At 45.3% G+C, this 23,901-nt stretch overlaps 1 protein-coding gene across 1 annotated transcript; it reads right to left on the minus strand.

The window, feature by feature from the left end:
• Positions 1-2,277: 2,277 nt before the first annotated feature.
• LOC141052149 (uncharacterized) lies at positions 2,278-22,685 on the minus strand. The gene is made up of 8 exons (XM_073549382.1): positions 22,565-22,685; positions 20,290-20,811; positions 20,126-20,211; positions 19,631-19,687; positions 19,163-19,301; positions 18,877-18,984; positions 9,641-9,742; positions 2,278-3,461 (listed from the first exon to the last, which is right to left on the minus strand). Exons 1-8 carry the CDS (start codon positions 22,569-22,571, stop codon positions 2,698-2,700), a joined length of 1,785 nt encoding a protein of 594 aa, XP_073405483.1. The 5' UTR covers positions 22,572-22,685; the 3' UTR covers positions 2,278-2,697.
• Positions 22,686-23,901: the final 1,216 nt, after the last annotated feature.

Below are 23,901 nucleotides of genomic sequence, written 5' to 3' on the forward strand. Positions count from 1 at the left end.
GTAATACCAGTACAAAATATATCGCACTACACCCTGCAAACGAAGAGGATACCATGAGGCACACAGTCGCTTTAAGCAGCGGCCATGTCATGTCTTAAAGTCGAGGAAAACCCTATTGAAGGGAAATGTCAGCAGACTTCACAATACCAACTGCATACAGCATGCTGGTATACTTACCTTGAAAATCCACATCCGGCTACAAAATTCAAAATAAAGTAAAAATAAAAAATTGTTTAATTTTTTTTTTTTAAAGTAATGACTCCAGTAATGATTTATCAGGTGCAAGAAATTGATTCAATAATGTATGCAGTTCTTATAGTGACCGATCAGCTTTGAGTCCCTTATTAGGCTACTTTCACATTGCGTTCCGGCACCCGGTCGGAGGTCTCGTCAAAGCTTAGGTCTGAACTCCCTGTAAAATGGGATTTGGAAGTACATGTCGAGAGGCCCATAACCTATAATGGTGCCGACAGAGCGAAGGCGTGTCTGATGTGCATAATTTTCTAGCATATACACCTACTGGTAGTGGACGGCCAGACACAGTCTCCTACATTTGAGTGTCCGCCTCCAGTAGGCGTATACATGCCCAAAAATAATGCACGTCAGAAGGCATGTTCGCTCTGCCGGCACCTTAGAGTCTATGGCCCCGTCTGTGCATACGTCCGAATCCAGTTTTGTGGGGGCTTCGATTGTAAGCTCTGATGGGAGCCCTGAACAGGTGCCAGAACGCACCCTAATGGTGACTGCCACAGTGCTTACAGAGTTTAGTGACGGTACCCACAGTCATGTAGTGAAGCCTCACTGTCCTTACCGCAAATATCTCACTTGACTGTTGATTTCTTCTTTTTTTTGTTAATCAGACTGAATGAGAAAAGTTTAATGATTTTTATCATGTGACGTTGGAAGTCAAGAAAAGGAGAATATTCAATACCATGACTACTATGGCTACTCTTGTAAGACCTTTACAAAGAGAAGAATGAACTGGGGGGGGCGGGGGGCGCACGTTTCTTAGTTTTATAATTCTGACGTTCTGCATGACGTTACTGAAAAGTTGCCATATTCCAAAACTCTGTACTCGTGTATTGAAATGCCTTTTGGAAATACTGCGATATCACCAATTAATGGAGGATGATGAGAGTCCAGTTTCTTCCACTGGACAGTCATCATAGAGGAGTAAGGGGGATCCTGTATTGCACAATTCCATTACAAAACATAATATATTAACCATCAAATAATACCACAGTGGAGAATTGTATTAAAGGGTTTTTCCCATCTTCATAGATGGATAATTGTGGATACGTCTTGTAAATACACTTTTACAAGTTACGGCTTATTAAAATTTGCAGCCTTTTGAGATATTAGCACTTGTTTACAACTCGTTGCCTAGGAAACCGACCGCAGCAGCTGTGCATCTTATAAGCACTGCTCTAAAACTGGATGGTATTAGGAGGTATCAGCGCCCTCCAGCTATCCTGAATAGCTTCAAAACAGGGCTTAGGCCTTTTTCACATTTCCGTTTTTTGACGTCAGTCAAAATCCGTCAGTTTGGCCCATGATGGAGACGGATCCTTGGCGGATTTTTACTGACCTTGAAAGACTGAAATGTTAAACAGGCCTTACAAGCTCAAGTGTTAATCTATTAAGAACAGCTGAAAATTTTAATAAGCAATAAATTGATTGCATTTAGAAGCCCTATCCGACAATTCCTAGCCATGAAGATGTTAAAGGGAATCTGTCACCCCTTTGAGATATTATATAATGATATAATTCAATTGTGTGTCACATAAGGATTCTCTTAGTACTTTTGCTTCCCCCTGACCCCGCACCTTTCATGCATAAATACCTTTTTTATATAGGTTCAGATGTATGTAAACTGTCGCTGTCTGGTCCGCTTGGCGGAGCTTATTCAACTGCTCACCCCCTCCCTGTCTTGCTCTATGCATTTCTTCTTGTGTAGAGCAAGACAGGGAGGGGGGGGGGAGCAGTTGAATAAGCCCCGCCCAGCGGTCCGGACCATGGCAGTTTACATACATCTGAACCGATATAAAAAAAAGGTATGTAAACTGCCACGGTCCGGTACGCTGGGCGGGGCTTATTCAACTGCTCCCCCCCTCCCTGTCTTGCTCTACACAAGAAGAAATGCATAGAGCAAGACAGGGAGGGGGGGAGCAGTTGAATAAGCCCCGCCCAGCGGACCAGACAGCGACAGTTTACATACATCTGAACCTATATAAAAAAGGTATTTATGCATGAAAGGTGCGGGGTCAGGGGGAAGCAAAAGTACTAAGAGAATCCTTATGTGACACACAATTGAATGCTATCATTATATGATATCTCAAAAAGGGGTGACAGATTCCCTTTAAACAGGCAATCCCTGCATGTGTGTTGCGGCTGTCGAACAGCCGCGGTGACTCGAACATATTTTTCGAGCTCGCCAAAGACACTGTTAGCAACCAAGCATGTTCGATCATCACTACTTGTGATATCTAAAGGGACCCCAGTTTTTTTGGCATTTGGCATATCCATCCCTGCACCATCATCCTAAGGTCCATAAGGAGGAAGAGAACTTTGTATTTCCCACCAGCTCTTTCTGCTGCGTAACGCACTATGAGTGTAAAACCACCTTTGCACTTCAGGATAAGTTAATCTTCACAGCGCTAGATGTGACAAATCTTTGCTCAGCAAGTGGTTCCACAATCAAGGTACGCTCAGTTTCTCTATTCCATGAGTTCGCAGGTGGAAGTTTAGGTACGACCACTTTGTAAAGCATTTTTTACACTCGGGACACGTGAAGAGCTTATCTGCGGAGTGTGTCCTTTGATGTGTCACCATGTGCGAACTCTGGGTGAAGCGTTTACCGCACTTAGGACAAGCGAAAGGCTTCTCCCCTGTGTGCGTTCTGTAATGTGTGGCCATATTTGATCTCCGACTAAATCTCTTCCCACAGTCAGGACAGGCGTACGGCTTTTCTCCTGTATGAGTCTTAAGATGCATTCCCAGGTGAGATCTTTTGGCAAATCGCTTGTCACAGTGGTTGCAAGTATACGGCTTGTCTACTGAAGACGAGTGGCCGTGTGTCATCTGGTGGATGAGAAGGTTGTTCATGGTCTCAAACAACTGACTTGGCTCCTCGCAAACACGGCCGGGATTATGCTCACCGTACGCCGGTTCTTCATCATACACGTAGTTATATTCGTTGGTTTCTTCTTTAATATGCGGATGTTCTACTGGTGTGAAATTGGCATCGCCAACATATCTATTGTAGGCCATCCATGCCTGCTCTTCACATTGCTCCGATGTAGACATGTAGGCCAGGTTGTCTATAGCATGCCTCGGCGATGCAATCGGAAAATTCTCTCCGCTGTCCTCTATCTGACAGCCGTGAAACGAAGTTGCATGATGTTTTGCTACGTTACTAGAAGATGAAGACAAGGTGAAGGAGTCTTCTTGCAGATCTTCCTCTGTAAAGAGCACAAGACAAAATGTAAAAATAGTGCTGAACATGACTTTATTCTAATCCTTCTAGGACACACATGTTTAAGGCTTTGAAGATACAGCAATTTTTACTTTTTTTAATTCGTTCCAAGAGTCATAATTATTTTTCAGTTAACTCCTTCACAACATAAGACGTATACATACATCATATGTCGGGTATCCTCCTTTGATGCGCTGAGCCCCATCTTTTCCGGCACATCACAGCTTATGTGATCAGCTGTCATGTGCCCCTAATAGCGGCGGATGAAATTGCGATCCATCTGCAGCTGTTAACATGTTAAATGCCACTGTCACACGTCACTAACTCCGCCCATCAGCGCCCCATCACATGATCGCGGGGCACCGATGGGTTGGCATGACACCCAGGGGTTTTTGCAGGAGGCCCCCCGTAGTTGACATTGCTGATTTGCTGTGAGTGCTGCCACATGGCTGGCGTTCATAGCAGATGAGCATTTCTGCTCCACAAAGCAGGGTTGAAGCCCTATGTGTAGCACAAGTGATCAGATCGTAGATTATGGAAGCAAGAAAAAAAAAAAAAAAAAAGATTTAAAAATTGAAAAAAAAAAAAATAAAAATCTCAAATGATCCTTTTTTGTCCCATTAAAATAATAATAAAAACTAAATGTGTATTTCCTGAAGGAAGTACAGATAGTGCTTTGAAATGGTGCCCGGGCTGCCCCTATAAGAGACTTGCCTGCTGCCCCTGCAAGACTTTCAACTCAGGATCCGTTTTAACTGTGGGTGCCTCTCAGGGGCCACTTTGGTCTGTGGGGCCCCTCAGGGCTTGAATTGGTGGACGGGATCCCTCAGGGTCCGATTTGGAGGCCTGGGTGGCTCAGCCTCCGATTTGGAGACCAGGGTCGATCAGATTTGCATTTGTGCTTTGGGTTTCACTTTAAGAGCTGATATTATCTGGCAGAAACTGTGTCCTGCTGGGGTCATGTAAAGTTTGTAGGCGTTAGCATAGTAACTGGGTCTGCCTGCGCTTATCAATGAGCTTAACTGCCATTTGAATCGCCTCTCGACTGCCCAATAAATTCCTATGGCAAAATTTTCCCATTGAAAAGCATTGAGACAATGCATTCCAATGACGGGAAAAAAAATTTTCAAATGCAAATTGCGCAAAAACTACAAATCCGATTGACACGAAAATTACTTAGCACACCACTCGTGGACGCTGGCTTCGAAACGACGCCTCAACGGAGTCTGTGTGTGTGTAGCGTTTCGGGCCGCAAATTGCGGAAATCAACTGAATAATAAGAACTAGATGTGTATTTGCTGAAGGAAGTACAGATAGTGCTTTGAAATGGTGCCCGGGCTGCCCCTTTAAGAGAGACTTGCCTGCTGCCCCTGCAAGACTTTCAACTCAGGATCCGTTTTAACTGTGGGTGCCTCTCAGGGGCCACTTTGGCCTCAGGGTCCGATTTGGTGGGCGGGGCCACCCTGGGTCCGATTTGGAGGCCAGGGTGGCTCAGCCTCCGATTTGGAGCCTGGAGTCACTCAGCTTTCGATTTGGCGCGCCAACCCTTTAACGCCACATAGGGGTCATGGGTTGTTTTGGCACGACTTTTCATGACGCCTATGTGGCGTCATGACTTTAAAGCCCCCCTGCGGGTCGGGTGACCTAGGTCACTGAAAGGTCACCCGACCCGCAGATACAGGGGGCTTTGTTCTTCACCACAGGGGGCGTGGCTTCGCCCCACGTGGCTACAATTGCTCTGATTCACTTTTAACAGCCAAACAGCCAATCAGAGCAATAGTAAAATTTCATCAATGAAAATTGATTAAATATTACAATCCAGCCATGGCCGATGCTGCAGTAGCATCGGACATGGCTGGAGACTGTGATCCGACCCCCGCCTCCCCCCCCCCCCCAATCGACTCACGGGGCCGATCGGCCCCCGATACCAACTGACGGTGGCAATGTGCCGCCGCCGTCATCATCAGCTCCCCTCCCCCTTCTGAGCTCCCCCCACCTTCCGACCCCCCCGGTACCTCCGATGTCCCTCTCTGCCTCCCGGTGTCCCGCGGTCCTGCTTCATGGGCGCCGCCATCTTGGAAAATGGCGGGCGCATGCGCAGTGCGCCCGCCGGCTGCAATTTCCCTTCATTCATTTTGATCACTGTGAAACTCTCACAGTGATCAAAATAGAATGAAAAGTAAATAAACCCCCCGTTTATCACCCCCATAGGCAGGATCAACTAATAAAATAAGGAAATTATTTTCATTTTTCCATTAGGGTTAGGGTTGGAAAGAGGGTTAGGGTTGGAACTAGGGTTAGGGGTGTGTTGGGGTTAGAGTTATGGTTAGGGATGTGTTGGGGTTAGGGTTGGAGTTAGAATTGAGGGGCTTCCACTGTTTAGGCCCATCAGGGGGTCTCCAAATGCGACATGGTGCAACCATTGATACCAGCCAATTTTGCGTTCAAAAAGTCAAATGGTGCTCCCTCTTTTCCAAGCCCCGACGTGTGTCCAAACAGTAGTTTACCCCAACATATGGGGTATCAGCGTACTCAGGAAAAATTGCACAACTTTGGTGGTCTAATTTCTCCTGTTACCCTTGGGAAAATAAAAAATTGAGGGCTAAAAAATTATTTTTTGGAAAAAAAATGATTTTTTTATTTTCACGTCTCTGCGTTATAAACGTCTGTGAAGCACTTGGGGGTTCAAAGTGCTCACCAGTCATCTAGATAAGTTCCTTGGAAGGTCTAGTTTCCAAAATGGGGTCACTTGTTGGGGTTTCTACTGTTTAGGCACATCAGGGGCTCTGCAAACGTAACGACGACCGCATACCTTTCCATCAAAGTCTGCATTTCAAAACGTCACTACTTCCATTCTCAGCCATTACGTGCGCCCAAACAATGGTTCCCCCCCACATATGGGGTACCAGAGTACTCAGGACAAACTGGACAACAACTTTTGGGGTCCAATTTCTCCTGTTACCCTTGTGAAAATAAAAATTTGCGAGCTAAAATAATCATTTTTTGAGGAAAAAATGATTTTTTATTTTCACAGCTTTGCATTATAAACTTCTGTGAAGCACTTGGGGGTTCAAAGTGCTCACCACACATCTAGATAAGTTCCTTGGGGGGGGGGGGTGGGGTGTCTAGTTTCCAAAATGGGGTCACTTGTAGGGGGGGGGGGGGGGGGTTTCCACAGTTTAGGCACACCAGGGGCTCTGCAAATGTAACATGACGCCCGCAGACCATTCCAACAAAGACAGCATTTCATAATGTCACTACTTCCCTTCCGAGCCACGACGTGTGCCCAAACAGTGGTCCCCACCCACATATGGGGTATCAGCGTACTCAGGACAAACTGGACAACAACTTTTGGGGTCCAGTTTCTCCTGGTACCCTTGTGAAAATAAAAAATTGCGCACTAAAAAATAATTTGAGGAAAAAAAATATTTTTTATTTTCACGGCACTGCTTTATAAACTTTTGTGAAGCACTTGGGGATTCAAAGTACTCACTATGCATCTAGATAAGTTCCTTAGGGGGTCTAGTTTCCAAAATGGGGTTATTAATGGGGGAGCTCCAATGTTTAGGCACACAGGGGCTCTCCAAACACGACATGGTGTCCGCTAACGATTAGAGGTAATTTTCATTTCAAAAAGTCAAATGGTTCTCCTTCCTTTCTGAGCCCTGCCGTGCGCCCAAACAGCGGTTCCCCCCCCACCATATGGGGTATCGGTGTACTTGAACACATTGAACAACAACTTTTGTGGTCCAATTTCTCCTGTTACCCTTGTGAAAATGAAAAATAGTGTGCTAAAAAATCATTTTTGAGGAAAAAAAATTATTTTTTTCTTTTCACTGCTCTCCGTTATAAACTTCTGTGAAGCACCTGGGGGTTCAAAGTACTCACTATACATCTAGATAAGTTCCATAAGGGGTCTAGTTTCCAAAATGGTGTCACTTGGGGGGGGGGGGGGGGGGGTTTCACTGTTTAGGCACACAGGGGCTCTCCAAGCACGACATGGTGTCTGATAACGATTGGAGCTAATTTTCCATTCAAAAAGTCAAATAGCGCTCCTTCACTTACGGACCCTGCCGTGCGCCCAAACAGTGGTTTATGACCACATATGAGGTATCTGTGCACTCAGGAGAAATTGCCCAACAAATTTTAGGATCCATTCTATCCTGTTGCCCATATGAAAATGAAAAAAACTGAGGCTAAAAGAAAATTTTTGTGAAAAAAAGTACTTTTTTTACCGATCAATTTGTGAAGCACCTGGGGGGTTCAAAGTGATCACTATGCATGTAGATAAGTTCCTGGGGGGGGGGGGGGGGGTCTAGTTTCCAAAATGGGGTCACTTGTGGGGGAGCTCCAAAGTTTAGGCACACAGGGGCTCTCCAAACGCGACATGGCAACCGCTATATATTCCAGCATGTTTTCCATTCAAAAAGTCAAATGGCGCTCCTTCCCTTCTGAGCCCTGCTATGCACCCAAACAGTGGTTTATGACCACATATGAGGTATCGGTGTACTCAGGAGAAATTGTCCAACAAATTTTAGAATCCATTTTATCCTGTTGCCCATGTGAAAATGAAAAAAAATTGATGCTAAAAGAAAATTTTTTCTGTAAAAATTAAAATGTCCATTTTTTCTTTCCACGTTGCTTTAGTTCCTGTTAAACACCTGAAGGGTTAATCTTCTTGAATGTAGTTTTGAGTAGCTTGATGGGTGCAGTTTTTAGAATGGTGTCACTTTTGGGTATTTTCTGCCATATAGACCCCTCAAAGTGACTTCAAATGTGAGGTGGTCCCTAAAAAAATGGTTTTGTAAATTTTGTTGTAAAAATGAGAAATCGCTGGTCAACTTTTAACCCTTATAACTTCCTAACAAAAAAAAAAAAAAAAAAATTGTTCCAAAATTGTGCTGATGTAAAGTAGACATGTTGGAAATGTTATTTAGTAACCACTTTGTGTCATATAACTCTCTGGTTTAACAGAATAAAAATTCAAAATTTGAAAATTGCGAAATTTTCTACATTTTTGACCAAATTTCTGATTTTTTCACAAATAAACGCAAAAATTATCGACCTAAATTTACCACTAACATGAAGCCCAATATGTCACGAAGAAACAATCTCAGAATCGCTAGGATCCGTTGAAGCGTTCCTGAGTTATTACCTCATAAAGGGACACTGGTCAGAATTGCAAAAAATGGCCAGGTCATTAAAGCCAAAATAGGCTGGGTCATGAAGGGGTTAAGACTCATTTTGGTGCGCCGGCCCTTTAAGAATCACTTAGGCACGTCGGCCGTTTAAGAGCTAGTTTGGCTCACTGGGCTTCTAAATCCACTTTGGCGCACATTCTCTCTCAGGAGCGTGCATCATGTGATGAAGCTAGATTTGCATTTGTGCTGTGGGTTTCGCTTTAAGAGCTGATATCTGCCAGAATCTGTGTCCTGGGGGGCGTCATGTGACATTTGTAGGCGTTGGCATAGTAACTGGGTGTGCATGCGCATATCAATGAGCTTAACTGCCATTTCAATTACCTCAGGGCACGTTTTGTCTATGGCAACATTTCCCTATTGAAAAGCATTGAGACAGTGCATTCCAATGACGGGAAAAAAAATTTTCTAACACAAATTGCGCAAAAACTACAAATCCGATCGACACGAAAAATACTTAGCACACTACTCATGGACACTGGCTTCGAAACGACACCTCAACGGAGTCTGTGCGTGTAGCGGTTCGGGCCGCATTAATTGCGGAAATCAACTGAATAATAAGAATAAGTTAGCAGCGTTCGGATTACAATATAGTGGTTTTTTCAAACCACTGTAATAATAATAATAAATAATAATAATAATAATAATAATAATAATAAGAAGAAGAAGAAGAAGAAGTAGAAGTTAGCAGCGTTCGGATTACAAGATAGTGCTTTTTTCAAGCACTATAAAAATTACACATTTGGCATCATCGTGTTCAGAGGCGCCGAATCAAAATATAAAAAGAAATCAGATTGATAAATGGCGTAGTGAGGAAAAAAAATAATCAATACCCCAGAATTATGGAAAAAAAAAAAAAAAAAGACCTCCGGTGCGGATTATCAATCCTCAGAATGTTAATTTATGCGGTGCCCGAGCAAAGTACAATCAGCATCTACGAAGTTTACACAATACTCTAATAGTTTACCTGTGCAGGAGGCTTCATGGACAACGGAGGTTTCCCAGGCATTTAACACATATGTCTCCTCTATTGCTTGATCAGCCGGTAATGAGTCTGTGCTGAACTCACCTATATAAACCAACAAACCATAAAATGAGGCAACAGGACCTAGATATGCTCTCTTACTAGACATAAGCTGAGCCCTGTCCACACAGTGCACTCCGGTGCGGTTTGGCTACTACTGTACATCTCTGACAGTGAATTTAAAGTGGGTCAATTTAATCATATTAATGTTTCGGCGCCCTCCCCCCACCACCTTTCTGTTTACAGACCAAAAAATAGAATAAAAAAAAAAAATAAATAAAATATATATATATATATATATATATATATATATATATATATATATATATATATATATAGTTTTGCATGAATTAACCATTATGGCAAATGCTTTAACGAGAACAAAAAAAGTCAGAATTGGCATTTTTTGGTCACTCCAACTCTTTCCCCCAGTAATAAAACATAATGCAATAAAAACATGGTATGCACGCCAAAATGTCAAAGACTACAGCTCACTAGTGATGAACAAAAGTGCTTGGATAAGGTATTATCTGAGCATGCTTGGGTGCTAACAGTGTCTTCTGCATGCTTGAAAAATATGTTCGAGTCCCCACGGCTGCAAGTCTTGCTGCTTTTAGGCAATCCCTGTATGTGCTGTCGAACAGCAGCGAGACATGCAGCCGCGGGGACTCGAACATAGTATTCGAGCACGCTAAAGACACTCGGTTAGCACCCGAGCATGGGAATAACACCTTATCCCAGCACGCTCGCTAATCACTACGCAAAAAAACAAGTTGCACTAAGATCAATCAACAGAAGAAGGAAAAAAGTTGTGGCTCTTGGAAAACTGCAATGATTTTTAACCACGGCACTTGTGTTGCATCTCAAGTGTTCCATCTTTCTTTGGCTTCTTGTCATATTTACATATTTTCATGACTTTTGATTTCTTATTAACTTGCAATGCAATGACACATGTGCTGTGATTAATTGTGATTGATATTACTTGGAAGGATTCTTTACCTAAGAGCACTGAAACACACAGCCCAGGGTGCCGACCATAAATTTTGGAAGAATATTGGCTCACAAAATGGCATAATAAACTAAACATTTTTATTTTTATAATGTTGTTTTTTTAGCTACTAAAATTATATATATAAGAAGCGACCATCGCCCAAGTGGAGTGTGCCCAGATCCCTGCTGGAACAGGTGTGCCGCTGATGCAGTAAGATTCCTGAATAGCCAAGCAAATCCACCTGGCTATAGTCGACTTTGAAGCAGCGAGTCTCTTCCTATGACCCTCGGGGGGGGGGGGGGGGGGGGGGGGGGAGTACGAACAACGTGCCTGTCTAACGAAAGGATAAGGATGCCGTCCGTGACACATTCCCCCTGAGAGCTCTCATTAGTTACAACGTATGAAGAGCCTTTTTCCACACGGTGTACTGGTGCTCGGCTAAATTAGGGCAAGACAAGGTCTTCATTAATGTGAAAAGAGTAAACGATCTTTGGTAGAAAAGGGGGGGCTGGCCTGAGAACCATCTGATCCCGGTGAAAGATCCGAAACGGGGCTCGACAGGATAGAGCAGCCAACTCCTAGACCCGCCTGATTGACGTTATAGCAATGGGAAAAAACACTTTCCAAGAAATGTATGTCAATGAGACATCCTGTAGTGATTCGGAGGTTCCTGCAGAGCACTTAGGACCAGGTTAAGGTCCCAGGCGTCCAGGGGGGCTTTATAGGGAGGTACCACGTGGGAGACCCCCTGAATGAAAGTTTTTACCTGCAGGTTGGAAGCGATCCTGCAGCTGGAATAGGAAGGATAAGGCTGATATCTGTCCTTTGAGGGAGCTCGATGCTAGACCCGAGTCCAGGCCAGTTTGGAGAAACGCTAAAATGTTGGGAATGGAGAAAGTGAGCGGAGAACGACTGCGGTCTCTGCACCATGCGAAAAAAAGACTTTCCAGGTGTGGTGGTAGATACGTGCCAAGGAGGGGCTTCCGAGCGCTAATCATTGTAGCGACCACATCCTGGGAGAACCCGGCTTGGGTCAGGTTCCAGGATTCAACGGCCAAGCCATTAAACACAGGGCCCCTGAGTTCTGGTGGTAAATTGGACCTTGGAGAAGTAGGTCCGGACAATCTGGCAGCCACCAGGGGACCTCGGCAAGTAGTTGCACTAGCTCTGTGTACCACGCCCGACGAGGCCAGTCTGGGGCGACCAGGATTACTAGGACCCCTTCTGACTTGACCTTCCTGATGACCTTTGGAAGCAGTGGTAACGGAAGGAATACATACGGGTGGCGAAATTGGTTCACAGCAGAACCAAGGCGACCACGGCGATGGCCTGTGGATCCCGGGACCTGGCGACAAACTCTGGCACCTTGGCGTTTAACCTGGAGGCCATCAGATCCACATCCGGGGTTCACCAACGTTAGCAAATTTGTCGGAAAACCTCGGGATGGAGAGACCACTCCCTTATGCAAGACCCTGCCGGCTGAGCAAGTCTGCCGCCCAGTTCTTTACGCCCGGAATGTGGACTGCCGAGATCACAGAGTGATTTTTCTCGGCCCATCGGAGGATATGTTCCACTACGTGCATGGCCGTCCAGCTACGGGTGCCCAAGTGGTGATTGATGTAAGCCGTGGCATTGTCTGTTGTGAGTTCATTTTCCCCTTCACCATTGAGGTCTGATGAACTCCCTCTTCTGGTGAAGGAAGGTAGTGAGGCTGATTACCAAGCATCTGGGCAGGATGATGATGACTGGGTGACGGGAATTGCTGACTGGATATAAGGCAGCCGACGCCCTTCTGCCTTGCTGGTGATCTCTCTGAGGGATTCTAGGAGACCAGTCTGATTCCTGCTCCTCAAAAGCTAAGTTTTCTGCTCTGTTTTTGCATTTGTGTTTTGGTTTTGTTTTGCCTTGTTTTTCTGGAATTCTGCCATTCCCTGCTGGGGTGAGCTGAATTCCTTTTTGCTCTGTCTTCAGAAAATACCCGAGTACTGATATAGTCTTTTTGAAGCCTAGTGTCTTCAGGGCCTTTTTCCCTATCAGCTGTTGGTTCTTGTTTTTATAGGGTTTTGGCGGATTATAGACAGCAGCTTTTCTATCCTGTCCTATGTAGTTAGCTTGGGCCCCATCATTTGCTCAGCCTCTCTTTCTATCTGTTAGTGTTTTTTCATCTTGCTTCACCGTCATTATATGTTGGGGGCTGCCTATTGCTTTGGGGTCTGCTCTGGGGCAGTTTAGATTTCCCTGTCTTTAGGCTATGTAGTTCTCCGGCTGTGATCGAGGGGTCTAGGGCACCGTAGAAACCCCCCCACGGCTACTGCTAGTTGTTGATAGGTTCAGGGGTCTGCAATCCGATAGCTGCCAACTTCTCTGGTTTTCTGGACTTAGCTAGTATTTCTGTTTTTGCTTCCTACGGTGACTCATTCATAACAATTGTCCGATTGAATCCGGACGGGGCGAACTGCCAGAAGATGATGAAAATGCTGCAAAGCCAGCCGGATCGCCTGCATTTCTAGAAGGTTGATCGGGAGACTTGATTCCCGGAGGTGACAAACGTCCTTGGGCCGTGTGGTGACGAAAAACAGCTCCCCAGCCGAGGAGACTGGTGTTGGTAGTGACCACCAGCCAATGGTCCAGGGGAAAGGACTTCCCCTGAAGGGAAGAATTCCGCGTCCACCACCTGCCTGGGCCTGAGCGGACAGCCGGCATGTGTGGTCGAGAGAAAACCGGCTCTTGTCCCAACTTGCCAAGAGGGCATGCTGCAGGGGACGAAGATGAAGCTGGGCAAACGGAATTGCTTCCATCGCTGCTTCCATCGCTGCCACCATGCCCCCCCCCCCCAGCCACCCTAGGAGGGAAAGCGTATCCAAAGCGCATTCCTCGCAAGCTCGAAAAGATGGGCCATTGACCAGGAGGTCGTCCAAGTATGGCAAGACGACTATGCCCCGAGAATGCAGGATGGACATGACGGCCGCCATGACCTTTGTGAATACCCTGGGGGCGGTGGCTAGCCCGAAGGGCAGGGCTGTGAACTGGTAATATAGGTCGTGGACAGCAAAGCGTAGGAACCTTTGATGTGAGGGAAAAATGGGGATATGAAGGTAGGCTTCTTGGATGTCGATAGAGGCCAAATATTCTCCCTTTCCTATTGCTGAAATGACAGAGCTTAAGGGACTCCATCCGGAAATGTCTGATTTTGACAAATCTGTTCAGAAGCTATAGGTCCAGAATGGGTCTTACAGTTCCGTCCTTTTTCGGGACCACGAATAGGTACGAATAGAACCCCTGAAATTTTTTGGTTTCTGGTACGGGAATGATAGCTCCGTTGTGACAGAGTGACTTGATGGCTTTGAAGAAGGCCCAAGCACGAGTTTCCACTCTGGGAGGATGAGAAAGAAAAAAACGTTTTGAAGGGTGGTTCACAATTTCTATTTTGTACCCAGAAGACACCAGCTCTCCCACCCAAGCATCTTGCACGATGGCGAGCCAGACATGGCGAAACCAGAGCAGGCGATCGTCTACTCTGCTGGTGTCGACAGGAAAATGCCTTGAGTCATTTGGCTGAAAGTCTGTGGGACCTAGATCCCTTAGATTTGAACTGGTGGGATCGGATTTTCCACAACGGACAGGATCTGTATGAGATTTGACGATCTCTATCCTGAGTGGGTCGACCTGAACTGGCGGGGTTGGTCGATGCGGTCCACCTGGGGTTGCGAAAGGACCGAAAACGTGCCTGCAGCTGGTGACGAAATGGTTGCTTAACCCTTTGCTGAGAAAGAAAGTTGCTCTTCCCCCCTGTGGTGTCTGAGATGAGCTGATCTAGCCTCTCACCGAATAATCGGCCTCTCTGGTAAGCAGGGCTGTGGAGTCGGAGTCGTGGAGTCGGTGCTCATTTTGGTGGAGTCGGAGTTGGTATAAAATGGACCGACTCCGACTCCTAAAATATATAATAAATTGGGTACAGTAGTTCAATGCAGAATGTGCTGAATATTTTTTCATAGGAATTTGGGAAAGTTATGAAATGTCCTATAAATGGCTGTTCTATTCCTGATCTAAGGCTACATTCACACACAGCGTTTTTGCTGCGTTTTTTGAAGATACGTTTTTCAGCTGCAAAAGCAGATCAGCGTTTTAAAAAAAACTGCATCACCTCAAAGGTTTTTGAGCTCGTAGATTAGAAAAACGCCACACAAACTGACATGATCATTCAGCCCAAAAACGGATCCTCACAAAACAATGTGTCTGAATGTCATATCTTGAAACCCATTGACTTTGCTGGGATGCCCAGAGTCACTGCATTTTACTGCAAAAAACAGATTCGCAAAAACGCTGTGTGTGAATCATAGCCGTAGCCAGCGAGGGGCAGCTGCCCCCTAGAAGCAGGGGCACGCACCTATCAAAACTCACTTGTATGCTGCAGTGCTCCCGTCCTGCATCGGCTCCAGACTGCAGGGGGCAATCTCCCCTCCTCTGTCCTGTCTTCACCAGAGAGAGGAGGGGGAGGGGTGCCTGCCCTGCACAGGATCCGATTCCTGGGCACCGAGCTGGAGAAAGTTGTGCACGCGCTGCAACTTGCAATAAGAGATAGTCTGCAAGAGGGACATGCTGGAAATCTGATTGGAAAAGCGAGGAAATTGGTTATTGCCGCCAGAAGCCCTAAAATTGATTCCATCTTGAAGAGACGTGCTGGGAAAGAGGCAATTGTCAATCAAGCCAATCGGTGGGGCAGCACTTATTTAATAATTGAGGGATTGCTTGAACCAAAATCATTTCTTATAGATAGGGCGAACCCTCAGGTAACCCTAAATGAAGGTCAATGGACACATGTGGCTGAATTGAAGGAATTGTTTAATCACCCATTTACCGTGACTAAAAAATTACAAGCTGAGGATTTAACTCCTGGCTTTTTTATAAGGGAGTGGAAGAACTTGCTATTTTGCCTGTCTCTAAGAGGAGTTTTAATCGTAGATGGCATTTCTGCTTCAATGAAACGGAGAGAGACACAGCTATTGGAAAATAAAATTTTTCTGGCAGCTGTTTATGTGGACCTAAGTCATTGTATACTGCTTGATGATCAACAGCTTACTAAAGGAAAAGAAGCTCTGACTGAGGTAGCAGTTAGGATGAGTGGCCTACAGGAGGACTGCCAGGCGCAAGAGGACTCGGGTCCTGACAGTGCTACTGCTGCCATATGTTCATCCTCATCAGATGAGGAGTTTGACTTTGACAAATATTTGGATGACATGGAGCAGGCAAAGCGTTGCCGCAAGGAAAAAGATTTCATTCCGTCTTCTATAGCAAGCAGATTGACCATATTTCAGCAAAATGTTTCACTTGCTCTCAAAGAAATAGAAAAATTCAACCGTTCATCAAAACTGACTGCATGAGGCAATTCCTTTATACCCGGAAATTGTTAGAGATGTTGCCCATGTGGTTACGGCTTTGCCTCCAACCCAAGTTAGTGTAGAGAGGTTGTTATCTAGCCTTAAAAATTATTATGTCAGATTTGAGGTCATCTATAAAGAAGGATCTGATGGAGGCAATTCTATTTCTTAGAACAAATTCATAGACTGCACAAATGTTATTTGGTATGTTTTTGTTGAAAACTGTTTTTTGCCACTTACATAGTTCACTACATAATAAATATATTATATATACACACACTATATATATATGTAATCGATATTACAGTGTATTACATATTAACAACTTATTACAGTTTTTTGTGTTCTAAAGTTGTATTCCATTATTATGTTATATCTAAATATCTTGATTATTGTATCATAAAAATTAAAATGTCTGATGTTCACATTGTACTACAATAAATTTTTCACTTAAATATAAGCAATATATGTGGGAGTTGGAGTCGTGGAGTCGGTGTAAGGGAAATTGAGGAGTCGGAGTCACAGGTATGGCTTACCGACTCCACAGCCCTGCTGGTAAGGCAGAGAAGTTAGGGATTTCTTTGATGTCGAGTCTGCTCACCATGTTCTCAACCACAGAGCTCTTCTAATGGAAATAACATTCACGGCACCAAGTGCCGCACAGTTAGCCGCATCCAGGGATGCATTAATCAAGTAATCTCCTGCCAAAGTGATCTGATTTGTAATCTCAACTACCTCTGATGACATACCCTGTAGGGCTCTATTTAATGACTTTGACCAGGAAACGATGGCCTTAGCCACCCATGTTGCTGCCGCGAAGGAAGGAGAGAGGGCTGACCCTGAAGATTCAAAAACCGAACGAGCCAGGTTCTCTATGAGTCGGTCAGTGACATCTTTGATAGAAGATCCTTTAGGTAAAGATAGCAGGGTTTTACAAGTCAAGCACAACAAGGGTGGATCTACCGGCGGGGATTCTGCCCATTTTTTGCAGAGATTAGAAGCAAACGGGTATCTTGCTTCAAAAGTGCCTTCTGCCCTGAGAAATGTTTGTTTGGCCGTTCCCTGTGTTGTTGCACTATGTCCTCAAACTTTGGGTGAGTGCTGAATACTCTATGAGGCCACTTGGCCTGTTTGAATGACACCTTGTGGCCTGTGGTCAAGGTGGATTCATCGTCAATCCCTAGGGTTTGGTTGACAGCCTCAATGAGGCTGTCAACTGTCTCCTGGTAACCAGGCGCACGCAAATTGAGGGGCCCATCAGAATCGTAATCCGAGTTCTGCTCGCTATCGTACACTGGTGAAGGTGAGCGAGAGACGGAGCTTATGGATGCCGAGGCACCGAACAGGCCGGGAGACACCATGTTGGTTCGTTTCCCCCGCGTTTGCCTAGAGTGAGAGTGGCCCCTGCCGGCCGAAGACTCTTGAGAGATGGAGGATTCTTCCAAGACAGGCGAGACACTGTCCCTACCCCTATTTGGGGCTTGAAGGGACTCGATTGAACTCGTTAAAGATGCCATAGATTGTGACAGCGACGAAGCCCATTCAGGGGGACTTGGTACACTGGGCTCGGTTGCAGGGGAAGGCTCCTGGGCGCGTTCGGAATCGCAGGCTTCACATAATTGCTTGCTCTGCGCCTGCGGACCGACAGGAGGTACATGAGGCAAATAACACCATATGTGTCTGGGTCCTTCTAGACATGCTGAACCTCCTAGCTGATATGGCCTACGGCTGCCGGAGCAGTGTATAAGCAGAGTGTAGCATTAAGAGATTAGTGCAGCTTCTGAAAATTGGCGCTGCAAAAGGGGGGTGCAGCACTTACCCCAGTCTTGTGCCCCTGAGCGTCCTGGAAGGCTGCAGACAATCCTGCGGCTGTTCCTGGTTTCAAACGCAGCGCCTCTCGGCGTATGGGTGGGCCCGTCGGAAATAGACGCGCCTGGGGGTGGGACATCCGGCCGTGGCCTAGTACAGGCCGAAGTCGGGGACTAAAGTTCAGGCGCCGGCCAGAGGACACAGGGGCGGCGCCGTGACGGGGATGTGTCGCGCGCCAGTGCTTGTGGGCGGAAGCTGCACTCCTCTGATCCTCTGATGATGAGGACGAAAGTGGAGCCAGGCCCTCGCACTGGCCGGAGGATACCGCCGCCAAGGGGGAATGCTGCTGCAGGAACCCTACTTGCTAACCTTGACGGCCGCCATGCATGGAGCGCTTCAGCTGCAGATCCGCCATGTCAGAGGGGAGGAGGGCTGTGTAAAGGACGGTACAGGCACCCTAACTCTATCTTTCCCTATGGGGGATGAGGAGAAGGACCATCCGCCTCCTTCCATCACCGCAGTCTTAACATTGGTGATGCAGTGGGGGCTGCAAGGACTATTCCTATGCCTCTGTACAGCCTAGGGTTTCTGTACCTTAGGGTGGTCAGGGCTGTGTCCGGCATAGTGTCCCACGTTGCAGGAGAGTATACGTGGAGGTGACACTCCACGCGCTCGCCTGTTGTTGGTTTGGGGAGATCGTACGCTTTCAATAGGCTCCGTCGCCCCCATCTCGTCTTCGTGGTAAAAGAGGAGAAAAGAATGGTCTGAAGAAACCAGACATGTGTGCCTCCTGCGGACACTAAGCATAAACTGGTTCGCTTAGAGCCAACGTGAGGGTGTATACTGCGGCGGAGGAGCTAACTTTTTTTGTGTTCACTTAGTGTCAGCCTCCTAGCGGCAGTAGCATAGCATAGGAGAAATTAAAAATTGCATGGCCAGGTAGGGATAGGCCAGTGTAAGATTATAGGTTACTGACAAGCATATACAGCAATAACACTCACCGGCGTAGACATCTATTGACACATCCACCTGTTCGATTTCAGCTCTGCTTTCATTGTCGTCTTCTTCCTCAGTGACCACAACAGCCTTTACATCTTCAGTGCAAATCTCTGATGAAAAAAAAAAAAATATACATGTTACTATATATCTGATCAATTATAACAAACAGAAATATATATTCCCTGTTTTGTATAATTGATCAGCTATCCCTTTCTATACTTTCCCATTATTTGCAGATTAGACTTGTTGAATAAATGCTGGAACTTTTTAAGTTTGGCGAAGTCTTACCTGGTTCTTCTTGCACAGGAGTACTGGATCTCTCCTGGTTCTCCATCACCACCTTCTGGTACAGGTCTCTGTGCTCTTCTATATAGTCCCACTCCTCCATAGTGAAATAGACGGAGACATCACCACATTTTATAGGTACCTGAAATGGGGAAAAAAAAATGATGGATGTTGTGCTTGCAAAAGACTGCGGTGCCAACCTAATTGACTTATCTGGGTGCTAGTATTGAAGGAATCCTCCTTGACATTCCCTACACATGTAGCTTCAAATTCCAATCTGAGAGATCACATATTCACACAAGTCTGCCATTGGGCATCACATATCAATACCAACCATGGACTCAAATCGTCAAAATCCCCAATTTCTGCCAACTTTTTTCTACGGTATAAGGGCAGCTTTACATACTATCTGGATACTTTCCCACTTATGTATTTAAAAGAAATAAATAGAGGATTATTGGTAGCACTCACCTCATCATTTTGGGGGCTGCTGGACGGAGAACAATTCTTTTTAACCATCACATACTCCTACAGGATAAGAAGTGGATATGATTTAATAGAATAGATTTGCATCACATTTATAAAATACGGTACTGTGGAAGAACACGGCAGTGTTATTGGGAAGCGCACTGCAGCAGCAACATTGTTCCGAAGCACGCAGCAGCAACGTTGTTCGTAAACACACAGAAGTGTTTTTTTTTCTCATTCATTTTATGGTGTGCCACATGGAGTGTCTGCAGAAAGAAGGGAAATCATGTTCCGCCAAACAGTGCATGAGTACAATAGCGTGTTCATGGACTCTTATTTAAGCAAAAACTACTTAATAATGTTCTATATTTTTAAGATGTTATTTTTGTGTGTGCCAGAAAATTTGAAATGCAGCACATACCTCTCTGGATTTTATTACAGAAGTGCATTGATAGCAGGGGTCTATAAGAGTAGATTAGACCGGTCATCAGCACTCACCTCTCCAGTCAGCAAGGAGATGATTTCCATGGCTAGTTTCAAGAGTCTTTTGTTCATTATCTTCTCGTTTTTGTTTTCAACAAAATCTAGGGAGATGATAAAACATAATCATAACCAGTTTTTGGGCAAATATTAAGACCAGCGTACACACGCCTCCTCCTTACCACAGTGTGGATCTGTGCCAATTGACTTGTCCACCATCGGTTTGACAGTCAAAGCCAAATCATGTTTCATATTCCCAGATTCGGCCATTTCTGGGTTCCCTTGGAAGGTTGGTCCCATCTGTGATACAAAGTCTTGTGGAAGGGAAGAACTTGCATGTGAAAGGTTTTCCATTTGTGCTTTTGTGCAGGACGGAGCCTTGGAGACCTCCTGTACATCCGAGAGGTTTGGCACATATTGAAAAACCGTTGGGACGGCGTCTGGTTTCAGAACCATTTTTGAGCCGTTGAAGAAGTAACTTTTCGGTGAGAAATGTTTGGAACAGATTTGATAAATCCCAGTCCTGTTAGACTGCAGAACATTCTTCGCCAATGCTTCTAGGTCAACGAATGCGATACCCGTTTGCTGGAGCCATAGTCTAATCATCTGGATGGAGCTTGGGAAGCCATGAAATGTGATACCGGTGTCACAGGCAGAATCACTGTGGCAGGTCTTCACGATACACTTTGTCATGGTTGTTTTCTCTGGACAGAAGAAAGGTCATAATTATAAAGGAAGACTTTACGACATCATATACATATGGTCAGGGTTCTGGCCTGCGCTCGGACCACTGGTTCTCCTACTGCCTCATATGTGCCTAATAGTCAATCTCAGGTCATGGGACCCGGCAGTCATGTGGGTTTTCCGATTTGCACAAAGACATGTGAAACCGGCCTAAGGAAGATCAAAGAAGAACTGAAGGATTTGTCCAATTTCTTAAAAAAAGTGGGGCAAGGCAGCCATAAAACAACAAACCAAACACCACTTACGTACTTTTTAAAACCGATGTCAGAATGGCTGTATAATCTTTTTCACAAAATTTTCACCTTAATATTAGGATTATACAACTAGTCTGACATGTATTTTCAAAGTAAGTATACCAGCCTCATTAGGTCTAAGATATATTTACTATTGTGTACATTTTGGATTTTCAAATCTGGTGACAGATCCACTTTAATGAAACCTGACAACCTCTTAAAAGACACACGTTGCATAGCAACAGCTATACCTGATGGGGTCCAAGATGTGAGATTATCATTGCACTCGTAACTGAAAATGGTCAGAAAAATCAGCAAAGTACAGAGTTCAAAACTGCCTATCAAAGTAACAGCAGGAGTTAAAAGAATTGTTTTTCAAGGTAGAGCAGTCTTACATCACTAAGCACGATGCAAAGTGTCGACAGTAGTGGTGTAAAGCAGTCACCACTGGACTCTAGAGGGGTAATGTTCCCACATGACAGTGCTCTTGTGAACAGTATGTTCCAGCTCTCCGATGTGTAGTAGGTCAGCCAGGAACACATCACAGTCAAAAAGCAATTGCAGAAAACTAAGCAATAAAGACTGGTGACTTCCTCTATGCTGGGTGTCACCTAAGGCCAGATTCAGACATGGGTGCCTTTTAGTGTCTGTATTATAGCTGCTCTTTAGCATTGACATAGATGTGTCACCACTACAGAGGACCAGCGAAGGATTCGAGAAGCATCAGAAGGAGGTCAGCAGAGGATTGATGAGGTGAGGTATTTTAGGTTAGAAGTCATTTTTAGGATTTGTGATACGTTTTGTACCATTTGTGTATAGCCTCTGTGGGGCACTGACTATTCTATCCTTTTCTCAACTCCTCGATGCTGATTTATGACCAGAAACCATATCAAAGATGAACAGGACTTTGATGTGGTCATAAATCAGCATAGAGGAGTCAGACTGTGGTATAAATCGGACGGCAAAGCGCGTAGTAATCAGCGGCTCTCCCTTCCCGAGCGTGACAGCTGCATAGAAATACATGCAGCTGACATGCTCGGGTTCAGGAGAGCCGTCAGCCAGTCCGTGTGCTGCGATCCGATTTATACGACCTTCCAGTTTTGGCAAACTCTGTCCCAGGGCTGCAGCTTGTCTTGGTGTCTTATTGCTCGCAGACCTAATGGACAAGGCTGCAGAGGATTATCAAGCTCAGTGGGCCTTCTCCAGATGAGGCACGAGCAGCCTACTGGCAGCAGCGTTGTCGAGGTGGCATCAGGCAATAACAGACACAGGGAGCAGCATCAGAGTCTCTGGGCTGGACCGGGGCATGGTGCGAAGAGCACCGTTTTCTAGTTTAAACCAAGCTGCAGCTGGGAGGCAGAGATTTTCCAGAACCAAATAACTCCTTTACCTCATTTTGCAGCCGGCAACATACAGGGGGAAGAAAGGGAAATTCATACGTCACCAAAATGTATAGTGACACCCAGAGTCACACACAAACCAGCCATGTTGCTTTTAGTCAGGGGCTTCTTAAAAGACTTCCTGTGTAGCCTGACCCTCAAAGGGAGATATAGAATGCACACTATGGTGCGGTGTATGCAGCAAGAGCCCAATGCACCAGTCATGGGGAGTCCATGCACCAGACACAAGCCCCTGCTAACTGGCACAGTGCACACAAGTTCTCTGTATATAGTCTGTAACTCCTGATGCTCCCATCCCACAGAGTGCACCAGACACACAGCTGCTCTGCTATTCTCGTCGCACTTTACTGCCATTTGCAGCATTTTCACAACATTCCCCACGACTTACAGTTTATAGCTTACCTTTTTGGAATCGAGGACTAGGACTCAGCCTCTGCTTATAGGCGGAGGGATCCCGTGCTGGAAGGCGGAGGGATATGATTCTCTATGCGCTCATTGGTTGACCTTCTAACGACACCTCGCGGCAGAGAATAGAGACTTCTGGGATATGTAGTTTATGTTGCTATTAGAATTATGCACTCACAGATGGCAGGAGAACTACAGTGACCATAATGCCGCTGTGTTGGTGACAAAACATAGGACTTCTACCAATGAGCCTTCTCTGCTGCTGCAGGTAGATTGCACTTCCTGTGATGATGCAGCTGGTGGTGGTTCCTCACAGAGAGGAAAGCAGTGGGGCGGCTGCTGAGACTTGTAGTCCTGGCAGCAGCTGCAATGCCAAGTATGCCATAAACCAGGCATGTATAGTGGGACCAATGTCCCCTCTTGGCGCTGTGGAATATGTTGGCGCTATATAAATAACATTATTATTTGTAATTATATGATATCATTTTGTGAAACATTAACTCCTTTAATGCTGAGGTCAAATTTGAGCTTTACGTCCAAACTCCATAACTTTTTTTTTTACTTTTCCATAGCCATATAGGGCTTGATTTTTTTTTTTTTGGGGGGGGGATGAGTTGTAATTTTTTAATGACACCCTTCGTTCTACCAAACATTGTTACTGGAAAAAAATTCCAAGTGTGATGAAACGTTGAAAAAAAATCTATCGTTCCTCCATTATTGATTTTTATTGAAAGCGAATTTTAAAAAAAGTTGTTTTATGGCGCCATTTTCTGAGACCCGTACAATTTTTTATTTTACTTATGTTTCCATTGGTGGAGCTGGGCGAGGGCGAGCTTTTTTGCATAGTTAATAGTGATGAGCGAAGTGCTTAGATAAGGTGTTATCTGAGCATGCTCGGGTGCTAGTCAAGTGACTTCGGCGTGCTCGAAAAATATGTTTCGAGTGAGACAGCTGCAAAACAAGCAAGGATTGTGTAACAAACAGGCAATCCCTGCATGTGTTGCGGCTGTCG

This window comes from Dendrobates tinctorius, unplaced genomic scaffold, assembly GCF_039654945.1.
Source record: "Dendrobates tinctorius isolate UK_male_01 unplaced genomic scaffold, ASM3965494v1 ptg000158l, whole genome shotgun sequence".
Taxonomy (NCBI): Eukaryota; Metazoa; Chordata; class Amphibia; order Anura; family Dendrobatidae; genus Dendrobates; species Dendrobates tinctorius.

What these genes read in the sequence shown, in the direction of transcription:
- LOC141052149 (XM_073549382.1), bottom strand. An exon ending in TGGCACAGATCCACACTGTG is followed by an intron (nt 20,212 to 20,289) that starts GTAAGGAGGAGG and finishes TCATCTCCCTAG; the next exon opens with ATTTTGTTGAAAACAAAAAC. An exon ending in GTCAATAGATGTCTACGCCG is followed by an intron (nt 9,743 to 18,876) that starts GTGAGTGTTATT and finishes TGGTTTATATAG; the next exon opens with GTGAGTTCAGCACAGACTCA.